This window comes from Bufo bufo, chromosome 6 (assembly GCF_905171765.1).
Source record: "Bufo bufo chromosome 6, aBufBuf1.1, whole genome shotgun sequence".
NCBI classification, from domain to species: domain Eukaryota; kingdom Metazoa; phylum Chordata; class Amphibia; order Anura; family Bufonidae; genus Bufo; species Bufo bufo.
The window spans coordinates 284,312,010-284,324,068 of NC_053394.1; the positions used below are offsets into that span (position 1 = coordinate 284,312,010).

Genomic DNA, 12,059 nt, shown 5'->3' on the forward strand with positions numbered 1-12,059 from the left:
CAAGAAAGAGCAGAACTCTTGTCCAAGGGTTGGGTCTGGTATTGCAGCTTATCCCTATTTTCTTGAACATGGTTGACCTGCAATGCTGGACAGAAGTCATGGACAAGTGTGGTGCTTTTTGTGGACGAAACCAGACATTTTTATTTTTTATTTTTTTTATAGTTCTGTAGATTTCATTGATATAACCCTTTCAGGACCTCTGCCAAACATGTATGGTGGAAGTCCAGTCTTTAGAAATGGTGCCCGCTTGCAAGAGCAGTGGGTGCTATATCTACGGGTTTCTGCATAGTGCTAATGTCTGCGGTTGGCAAAAACGCTGATCGCTGACGTTTAACTCATCAGATGCCGTGTTCAATTGTGGGCTTCAACAGCTTCCCCGTGTGGAGATTGAAGAAGCTGTTACATAGTTAATATGGTTGAAAAAAGACATAAGTCCATCAAGTTCAACCAAGGGATAGGTGTTGCCTCTATATCACGGCTCTAGTCTCTGTGAAGAAACCAAGGCTTCTATAGCTGTAGTTCCTATGGAGCAGACTGATTGGAAATGAAGTTCCGTTTCTATCGTTTCCCACTTGTTGCTTTTACATGCAGCACCAATACCTTCTGTATGGGTATGAATGATTCATACTATGATCCTTCATCCTCATATAGTTCTATTGTATGTTGGCAGCACATTCTTGTTTACACAGGTCTATGGGCTGCCAAAAAATGGGAATTTTTGGTGATGCATGAAAGATGGAACCAAGCAACAAACAAGCAGTTGTCTATTTATCGGGTGATCGTCGCACATTTACACAGAGCAGCCATCAGGAATGTTCCCAATCATTGTCCTGATCCTTAATCCTTTTGTACAGCCTCTCTAGTAAATCTTATCTGTTTAGCTCCAGAATCTGCTGCCTTTTAGTTTCTGGGAAAGGAAGTGGCGATCTGTCGGCCATATTGGTAAACTGGAAAACAAGAGAATAGTTCCAACTGTGACATGGAGGAGCGAGAAAAAGATTGGCTTCGCTTTCTTGGGTATGCGAGAAACCTAAACTATAAGGCCTCTTTCACACGGGCATCATGTTTTTGGCCCGGATAAGATGCGGGTGCGTCGCGGGAAAATGCGTGATTTTTCTGTGTGAGTGCAAAACATTGTAATGCTTTTTGCATGCGCGTGAGAAAAATCAACATGCTTGGTACCCAGACCCTGACTTCTTCACAGAAGTTCGGGTTAGGTGTTGTGTAGATTTGTATTATTTTCCCTTATAACATGGTTATAAGGGAAAATAATAGCATTCTTAATACAGAATGCATAGTGCAATAGGGCTGGAGGGGTTAAAAAATAATAATTTTTAACTCTCCTTAATCCACTTGTTCGCGCAGCCCGGCTTCTCTTCTGTCTTCATCTTTGCTGTGCAGTAGGAAAGGGACCTGTCGTGATGTCACTACGCTCATCACATGGTCCGTCACATGATCCATCACCATGGTAAAAAAGATCATGTGATGGACCATGTGATGAGCGCAGCGACGTCACCACAGGTCCTTTTCCTCAAAAGAAGACGACGGAAGAGAAGCCGGGCTGCGCGAACAAGTGGATTAAGGTGAGCTAATTTTTTTTTTTTTTTTTTTTTTTTTTACCCCCTCCACCCCTATTGCACTATGCATTCTGTATTAAGAATGCTATTATTTTCCCTTATAACCATGTTGTAAGGGAAAATAATAATGTTCGGGTCCCCATCCCGATTGTCTCTTATCAACCGTGCGTGAAAATCGCAGCGTGCGGATGGTACTTGCTTGCGACTTTGACGCAGCCCCATTCACTTCTATGGGGCCTGCGTTGCGTGGAAAATGCACAAAGAGGAGCATGCTGCGATTCTCGCACGACGCACAAGTGATGCGTGAAAATCACCGCTCATCTGCACAGCCCCATAGAAATGAATAGGTCCGGATTCAGTGCGGGTGCAATGCGTTCACCTCACGCATCGCACCCGCGCGGAAATCTCGCTCGTCTGAAAGAGGCCTAAAGGGTATGGCCATAAATGCTATGGATTCACCACTGTGGAATTTCATGTGGGAAAATCCACAGCACAAGCAAAGTGGATGAGAGTTCAAACATCTCATTCACACGCTGTGGAAATGGACTTGCGTTGCTGGTTTTCAATTTTCAGCATGTCAACTTATGATGTTGGTTTCACAGGTGGCCTTCAACCTTTCCCATGCACAGGTTAAAAGCAATGAAAAGACCAGTGCGATCCTGGCACCAATTTTGAGAGGTTGTGGTATTTTTCCTGATCTACTGCGTATTTTGCACCATGAGTGTATGAGCTCAATCATACTCCATAGATTTTTTGATAAACCTGGTACACATACCCTGAAGGAAAAACAATGACAACGCTGATCCTTCTAGAAGGAAGGGGAAGGGCCATTGACGAAGTGGCCTTCTGTACTGGCAAATGGACAATCTCTTTGAAGAAATATTTATGTAGCGAAATGGAAATAAGTTCTCCCTTTTTATAGCAGAACATCGTCTCGTTGACATTCTTGCATTACCCTACCTGGGAAATTCATGTCTGTTTGCAATCCTACACTGCAAGGTGAAGAGGCTTGCAAGAGCTGTCTGTGTTCTAACCTCCAACTGTCTCTTCAGTGTCTGAAATGGATGTGACCTCAGGAAAGATGCCCTGTAATCTCCAAGTGGTGAAGACCTCTGACAAATACCTGACAGTCATGTTTGAGCTCTTCCCTCAAAATGGAGGTGAACTCTGTGTACGAAGAGTGAAGTCTCCAGTGCCAATCCTTACCACAGCTCCCAATGGTAACTACTTACATTCTGTTATAAATTGTAATTTGTAAAAACTGTACTACAGGATTTTTTTCTAGACGGAAGGATGTATCTTTAAATATGTTATGTTTTAAAGTAATCCGCTGTTGACTACTAGTGCCTCTTTGTCTTTTGACCTGGCAATCTTCAGATTGGAATCAATGCAATGTAGTCCATAGGAGATACCAACAACAGGCTTGGAAATCCAAAGATCTTCAAAAGACACATGGGCACAGCATTTCAAGGAGCGCTACAGTCCCTTTTGTGCTAGTGATCAATGAGGACCACTAGACATAGACCCCCACCGATATACTTCCTGCAGTGGCACTCCAGGAAAATAGCACACTTTTTGCCAAGTTCCCCTGTAGATTAGAGCTGGCCCCTGGTGGTCCAAGCAACTGAATCTTAAGATCAACTTATTTTCCAATATGGACTTGTTAAAGGGGTTGCTTTCTTCTGAAAAGAATGCCATCCATGTCCATGGGTTATGTTTGGTATTGCAGCTCAGAGTATCCACCCGCTAGGACCTCCCAGTGATCACTTGTAATCTGTGGGGAAACCTGGCAGTAACTGTTCCATTTCTCTGCAGTGCCACCACAGGGGAAATGAAACCTTACCTATTCAAATCAACAGTGCCAAGTTATGTGATAGCACCTAGACCTTGTCGTAAAATGTGTAAGAATTGGGCATATTTTTGTTGCATCATGTTATAGACCTATTTATAGATCGATGCATCAAAAATAATCTATAAATCCACTGGTTCGGATCTCCATTTTGACGACTAGGATACATGGCGTAAGACGTGACTGTGCAGAAAGTTTTGGCACAAAGTAAGCCAAAGAATAGCTGACTACAGCGACGGTGCCCACCAGAGTTTGTAAAAAGAGAAGTTCAGGAAGAGCAGAGCTTTGGCAGTTTTTTTTTTTTTTTTTTTTTTTTTATACTGTAACTGAACTTTTTTTGTTTGCACTGTGTTCATATTTTACAATGACTGCCGGAATCAAGAAGGAACATCATATGGTTTCTCATTGTTATAGCTGCAATGACCTCACCAGCAATTTATGTCTCTTGCACTTTACTCCCCCATATAAATGTTTGTCTCACTACGCCCCCCCCTTAAGAATTTCCTTCCTTCAGAGTATACAGGTTAGCTGCACTTACATGCCCGTGATGGGAGATACATACTTGTGTCCGACAATCCTCTATACCTGACTGGAGGCATGGTACTTTACTCTGTGAAGTTCTAGAATTTGACCACTAGCGGTTTTTCAGCTACCAGACGCCTGGTTACGGATGGACCACTCCCTTCTGTGCAAGAGGCATCGGAACCAGAAAGCTGCCCTACTGCTACGACCACACAGACTGAGAGGGTTAAAGTCACAACTGCAAAAGGTATTGCTTTGCGTCTGCGGTTTCTTTCTGCTTAGGAACTATAGATCTGCCATAATCAGTTATGATAAATCTCCTTTTCTGTGCTAAAGCTAATAATGGGCGGTTATCTGCGTGTATTTGGGCAGTAGTAACATCCATTTGCTCAGATTCAAATCCATGACTCCACTGCTGCAAGGAATTTGAGCTAACTACTGAACATATGTAGTGACCCAGCGGTTTACTGCTATAGGGAATAAGTTGTTTGGTTGTAACAGCCAGGAAGAGTGGAGAAACTGTAGACTGAAACATGCCAGCCCTATGAGCCAATAGCATCCAGAAATGTAACTGTAGAAAGTACCTGCCTCTGAGGGAGAGAAATATTAAGTCTAACAGAAGGTTTAGGGCCCATTACAATAAAGACTGCTGGGAAAATACAAGTCAATGAAGGTAATGTGTGTATGTTGGTTGAGGACTTTGCTGCATTTTGGTTGGGGTTAGATGTTTCAAGCCCCCTATCATACTTAAAGAAGCACTCCCACAATATTTTTTTATTCTCTGACCTGTTAGTACATGATGTAAACTGTAGTAAAGGTAATCTTACCAGTGACTGTATTTGAGTTATTCCCTTCCTTGTGATCCTCAGCTGTGTCATGTGACCAGTGCTTTGACTTTCCAAATAACACAACATCTTGTATGTGGGCAAGACGCCAGTTTCTTTCTTTATTCCTATGGGAGCCTCAATGTCCATCTCACAGTAATGAATACAAAAGTAACTGACTTTCTGTCCTGTGTCAGTTGGAGAGTGTTGGTCACATGACAGAGCTGAGTATCAAAAGGGAGATTATAACTCACAAATACAGTCACCGGTAAGAAGATTACTTTCACTACATATTACATCATTTGAGAATACAAATTTTTGTGAGAGTGCTATTATTACCTATGAATTGGTATGTTTGAACAGTTTAACTCTGGAAAGGGACTTGGGGGAAAAAAACACCTTACTGCCTATCCCTCCTTATGTACAACTGAAGGACAACTGTCTATGCAACCTGTAAAGACTGTGCCTACTTCAGCAATTGCATTGCAACCCACCTTATACCAGACAGGAGACCACTCACCAGGGTGTGTCCCAAGGGGAAGAAAAAGTGCATCCCTCCCTTCACTGTACTTGGCCAAGGAAGGACCACAGCTGCCATGAGGACTACTAGCACCATCTGGCCTCTGCTACCATTCCTGTCCTCACTGCCACCTGCGGACTACTACCACTCCCGTCCTCTTGTCTCCCACCCGGACCATTGCACATAGTTGCCAACTTTTGAAAACAGACTTTAGGGAGATTTTAAAAAAAAGTGAACAAAAGGGCATGTGTAGCATACCATCCATATTTTATTTTTTATTTTTTACCTTATGCCCTGTCCTTTTATATAGTACATCCTCCAACCTAACACATTTAAATCACAAATATGACAATCTGACAACCTTCAGCACAGTTCAAAATGAATGCAGACCACACACCAAACCCCCTAAAGCTGGGCATACATATTAAATCTATGTTGGCCAAACCTGTTTATTTCAGTCGATCGAATGACCATCTAATCATGTATATGGGACCTCTTGACTCTTCGCCCAGGTGCTGATGTCAGGGGACATAAGGATTTGTATATTGGATTTCAACTGCCTGATCCTTTTGTACTCAGTCTTTTTCAAGAATGGGGAGAGGGGAAAAAAGCCAATTTCCCATAACACTTTCAAAAAAAGTAATACAAACCAAAAGATAGATTCTTTACATGTTTATCATATGGTAATCATACTATTGCAGGCAATAGCTGTTGGGTTATGAAAACAGTGAAGTTGCGCCTTTAGCTAAAGATGGATTTAGACTGGCTGATTTTCGTTTACCCCTTGTTCCGAATCTAGTGGAAAGTGACTTTCCTATTTCTACTCTTAGTTTGGGAGAACAGAGAGCGAGAAGGAAAGAGAGCATCTACTACAGCAATTGAATCCCCTCACAAGAAGAGCATCCTCAGCACTTCTCGGTTTGCTTCCTTCAGCTCTGAGGCTGTTGATAGTCCATCTAAAGGTATGAATAACAAATGATGAAGCTGTGTGGAGTTTACTATAAGTAAGGTAAGGGTTTACTGTTTATTTGTCGTACAGAGTGACAGAGATAACTGGAAAAAATTTCAAGGCAGAGGAATCCCTATTGCATCCAGTGGTTTGAGGTGGGAAAATGAACTAGATTCACAGACCCTACCTATACTGTACCAGTAAACCCCTCACTTACTTACAGTACCCAGGGACGTAGCTACCATGGAAGCGGTTGCTACGGGGCCCGAACTCAAGAAGGGGCCCAGGAAGAGAACAATAGATTTATTTGCAGGGCCCAGGGGGGGGGGGGGAGCGGTGAGTATGGTACTCCTAGTCCTAGCACTGGTATTGGGGCCTGTTTAAAAATTTGTTGTGGGACCCAGTCAGTTCTACTCTGACAGTGTCTACTCTGTGTCTTGCAAATGTTCCCATCATAGACATTTTATCGCTTATCTACTGAACGTGCTATAACTTTCTAGTGGGTACAGGTATCAGGTCTCCAGAACTAGCATCTGCCAATCCTATCTTTCTTAATGAGGGGTCCTCTAACCTTGCATGTTGCCCCAGATGGCGTTAGTCTAGAAACTTCATAATGCCCTATAAATTATTTAATAATGTCCTAATACTCTATACATAAAAAGGGATTGTAATGAATGCTTCTTGTTAAAACTGACCCTATGGGATTATTAGCGATGGAGGATCTTCAGCTCTTCATAGAAATACATTGAATGAGTTTCTATATAGCCTAGTAATGGAAAAGATCATCATTAGATGGGGAAGGCTAGTAACATTAATGTATGGCTGAAAAAAATAGCCTTTGATCTCCAACTTGCGACTCTCCAACTTTTGCAAAACTATAGCGCCCAACATGCAGCAGTTATAGAATACTTGGAGTAGTAGTTTCAGGAGAACCATAGGTGTGGGGACACCTGCTGTAGATACTGCTTAAACGTTCTCTCCCAGGTTTTCATACACTTGTCCTACACTTTTATATCTGCAGTCAGTCTTACTAATAACAAACATTTCTACCCCCAGGGCTGTCAATCGCTCATGTGTGTTGCATGATTGATGTGTTTTCATTTAATTACAGAATATTTATTTATTTTTATGGGAGGTAATTATATTATTTCATGGTGTGGCACCCTAGTGAAAAACAATTAACGCTTCTCATGCAGTAATACAATATATCCATAGTCCCATGTAAACCTAATACTGAGAAATTTCCTGGGACACAACATACAGACTGTGAAATGTGGCCTCAGATAATTATACATTTCTTATTACAATGGATCTCATACTGACTTCTACCTTGGGTGAACCTATAGCAGTCGTTCACCCCCTACACAACATTTTACATTTTGGCAAGTTATTTTACTTCTTTTTCTACTGATGTTGAGTTACAGCCAAGAGCTGCATTTACAGTTTTGCTGGTTGCTACTAGAATCTGTCAACACTGGGCTGGGACACACCAGAAGACTGAGATGGTCAACCAACTATTCTTTTGGCTGATACCACCACACATGTATATAATCCCTTTCATAATGTATTAAAAGTTTTCAGATGAGAACTTCAACAGGTTCTTTGCATGAAATTGGCAGGCATGAGGAAGTGACTTGGTGATGGCCTTTTGGGGCATATTTATCTCAGGACTCATAGTAAGCAATGCTTTCTACTCCAGCATGTTCATAGAGAACATTTGGTTTTCTGTACGGTATCTGTTTACAGGAGTAGACAAAACATACTCTATACTAAACAAGCAAGGGTAAGAAGCCAGCAGCCTGCAACACTTGACTGCTGCAGGCATTGTGTGCAAGTTATAACTAATAGTACTATGGACAAAAGACAGAGGAGCTTAAAGAATCAGCAGATGTAGTAAAGGTAGTTTTCTACATGAGCAAGAGTTCTGGGCTTTGCTCTGTAGATTGTCACCGAGAAGTGTGAGTGCTAATACCACCAACATATCCACCACTACTGCTCAGATTTCATCCCAGGGATAAAGGTGTTTTCCAGTCTATAGTCAGCTGAAGCAAGCCAACATGTCGGATTGCACTGCAGCCAAACTTGTGCTTTGCCTTTCTCATCATGAACGTTGTATATGTATCCTTAGATCATGTACTTTGTCCTCCTGATGACTGGATTAGATGGTGGCATGCTGCCCAATCTGAGACATCACAGGTTTCCCAGATCTGCCTCTGTCTGACAGGCAATTTAGTTTTGCCAACCATTACACTATTTTATTCCTAGGAGCCCATTCTTGTTTGTTTATTTAGGACTTTGAACTTTGAACTTTTTGGCCCTTGTTTCTAGTGACGGGAATTTTTGTTTTCTGTTAATACAAACACTAGTAAAAATTTTTTTTTTTTTTACTGTTCAGAGTACTGGCCCCTGCAGCTGTCAGGACATACTGGGAGTAGTAGTTATGAGTCTGTTTGGCTACCCCACTCTATGGGAGGAGTAATTTTTGTATAATATTAGTAACCCATACACTTAGTCTACGGACCAAGTACATAGTAAATATCCTTATGTAATGGCCCAACCAAATAATCAGTTGCAGTCCAAGGACTAATATTAACATGTTCGCCCCTTTTACAATATTTGTTGATCGTACAGTTGAAGCAAATGGTGTTTTTTTTGGGGGGGGGGGGGGGGGGAGATGTTGCTTTTCCCATCTGATGTGAGAGAGAACTGAGGAAACTAAAGTTATGTATAGGAACCATTGGCTTCATCAAAACTGCTGAACCGTAAGGGCCATGACTAATTTTGAAAAACACGCTTTCATGTGTTTTTTGATGTGTGTATTTTTTTTTTTTTACTTTGGTAAGGTGAATTTTCAGCTTGAGGTTTTTGAAGATCTGTTTAAAAATAAAAAATGCTGCTTCCCATTGAAAGGAATGGGAGGCAGTTTTTTTTGGAGCTGATTTTGAGGCAGAAATGCTCCAAAATGGGCAACAAAAACTTTGAACTGGCCCTAACACTGCTTTCACTTTTTCAGAGCTATTTAACAAATGAAAGTTGAGCTATAATTGGCTGAAATGGGCAGCTAAGGCTCCATTAACATAAGCCTTATGAAATCTGCCTGCCGGAGTTCACAGGATAAATGCCAGAGATCGGCCGGACAAAAAAGTCCTACATGCACAACTTTTTGTCCGGCCAAAAGTTGGTGTTATACCGGAAAGATCCAATGGTAGTCAATGGGGATGTGGCAGTTCTGGGCATTATCTGGCTATGCTGGATACGATGAACTCTACAAGCTGTTCCTCTGTTGGATTTCATTACGCTGATGTGAACCGGGTTGTGTTTTTTTTTGGGGGTTTTGTTTTTTAAGGAGGCCCACATGTGCTAAACCCACCCATAATAGTGAAGATGGACATATTATTTTGAATGGATGTTTGTAACAGGTGCTATAGGGTTGATAGGCTGAATGATTTAAGCTCATACTACATTGAGAATGTATCTGATTACTTTTGTTTGATTTATAGTTTTCTTCTGTTAAGTAAGTTTTTAAAGTTTTGTTTTAATTTATGATTTTTGTGTTCTAGAACAAATTTCTCCAAAGAGAAAACCTCACACATCTGGTAAGTTCCCATCTTGTCATCTCCTTATGGATTTACCATTATGATAATGATTACTTTAATTTAGATCTGCACAAAATCCAAAAATTCAAGTGTAAATGCAGTTAATCTCAGATTATCTTTCCCCAATTATCAAAATATTCAGATTCTACATTGTTAAAGGGGCTGTTTTACACTGGTAGACATTTTGCCTGGGAAAAATACCTGGTAGTCTTACTTGGTAGCTATTTAAATGGATGGCCAAATATGTAATATAATAACAGCCCCATCCACTGTGGCTCATAGAGAAGAGTTCATATGCCCTAGTAGACCCTGTCTTGATGGGACCACCCTTCCACGAACACATTAATGAATATCAAAATAGTAGGATTAAAATTGTTTGTGTGAACTTTTGTATGATGCCACAGCCCTCTGGTATTCTCCCAGTTGTAATTGTGTGTTTTTTTTTTTTTGTTTTTTTTTTGAGTAGTCCCATCTTAGATACTGTATTTAAGGCATGTCCATAGGAGATGTCTGATAGATGGGCATCCTACTTATTTTGATAATTGGGATCTCCTGACCCTCTTGGACACACACTTATCTCCAGAACAAGGGTCCTTGACTTTCTTCCAGAATGAATAGAGCAGTGATGTGTACACAGCTCTCTCCATCCACTTCTTTTGGAGTTGTGCAAACAATTAAGCACATTTGGTAGGGTATCGTCCATAGAAGTGAATGCAGAGAAAGACACACATGTGAACTCCTCTCTATTCATTCTCTGCCTTGTGGTGGCCAATCCAGGAGGGATATCCAGGGTGACCTTCCATTCCTATCACTATGCATAACTAGGAAGAGATCAAAAACATCAATATGAAAAGTAAACTATAATGCCTATATCTTTACAGGGGATAGCCTAAGGATCCTCAATGGAGTCTCCCATGTAGAGGTGAAGAAAGGGGAGAAGGCAGAATTGCGCTGTTCAATCCAGGGAACACCCCCACTCGCAGCTTCATGGGTGCGGAACAAGAAACCGGTACAGAAAGTTAAATGTGTGATTTACAGCTTTGTGTGAGAGGCCATTGTAATATGAAATGTCTTGCTGTACTTAAACTTCTTGAGTCCAATTGAAACTCCATTGTTGTTAATCTGGAAACTGAAAGTGACTGTATCCCTATGTCAGTAAACTCCTCCAGCAGCTCCGACATAGTAGTGTAGGTCTCGTCAGTGACGGCAGAGGATGGGTTGCATCCTTGCCTAAAGGTTCCGCTGTAAGAGGGCATTGTTAAACTGTGTAGACCTATAAGATGGGTATTATACACGATAGAAGTGGTGTACAGAGGCTGAGATCAAAACAAGGGTCTGCCTTTTAATATATACAGTACATGGACCATTTCAGTTCTACCTCTGTACAGCAATAGGGCGACGTTTGAGAGTTGCTGTGCCCAGGCTGCCTTCTCCGATGTTGGAAAGCTTCTGTTTTCTAGAAGCTCCTCAAATGCCTCAATAAGATTAGGATTATTCCAGACCATGGACAATATTTTGCTGGGATGTAGGTGTAAGAGCCAGGGGCAGACTGGGAACTTAAAGTGGCTGTGGGGAAAAAAAAAACTAAGTGAGGCCAGCAATACAGTAATGCAGCACAAAATACTGCTGCCCCCACCGCAGCATTCAACTCTATCGCTGTCCTGAGCAGGGGTGGGATTAAAATTTTTAACAGGTTCCCTACTCAACGGTTGGACATGCGGCGTCACAACGTACAGTACAGACCAAAAGTTTGGACACCCCTTCTTATTCAAAGAGTTTTCTTTATTTTCAGGACTATGAAAATTGTAGATTCACACTGAAGGCATCAAAACTATGAATTAACACATGTGGAATTATATACATAACAAACAAGTGTGAAACAACTGAAAATATGTCATATTCTAGGTTCTTCAAAGTAGCCACCTTTTGCTTTGATTACTGCTTTGCACACTCTTGGCATTCTCTTGATGAGCTTCAAGAGGTAGTCCCCTGAAATGGTTTTCACTTCACAGGTGTGCCCTGTCAGGTTTAATAAGTGGGATTTCTTGCCTTATAAATGGGGTTGGGACCATCAGTTGCATTGAGGAGAAGTCAGGTGGATACACAGCTGATAGTCCTACTGAATAGACTGTTAGAATTTGTATTATGGCAAGTAAAAAGCAGCTAAGTAAAGAAAAAACGAGTGGCCATCATTACTTTAAGAAATGAAGGTCAGTCAGCCG

The 12,059-nt window shown here is 41.4% G+C and overlaps 1 protein-coding gene across 5 annotated transcripts in view; it reads left to right on the plus strand.

Moving 5' to 3' along the window:
* The window catches only part of LOC121005859 (myosin light chain kinase, smooth muscle-like), a 67,299-nt gene that overhangs the window by 10,597 nt on the left and 44,643 nt on the right, over positions 1 to 12,059 (plus strand). For all 5 annotated transcript variants that reach the window (XM_040438650.1, XM_040438652.1, XM_040438649.1 and 2 more), the window contains exons 3-7: positions 2,630 to 2,797; positions 4,076 to 4,195; positions 6,123 to 6,254; positions 9,802 to 9,837; positions 10,719 to 10,846. In XM_040438650.1, coding sequence (XP_040294584.1) covers positions 2,630 to 2,797; positions 4,076 to 4,195; positions 6,123 to 6,254; positions 9,802 to 9,837; positions 10,719 to 10,846 — 584 coding nt within the window. The remainder of the gene's footprint in view (positions 1 to 2,629; positions 2,798 to 4,075; positions 4,196 to 6,122; positions 6,255 to 9,801; positions 9,838 to 10,718; positions 10,847 to 12,059) is intronic.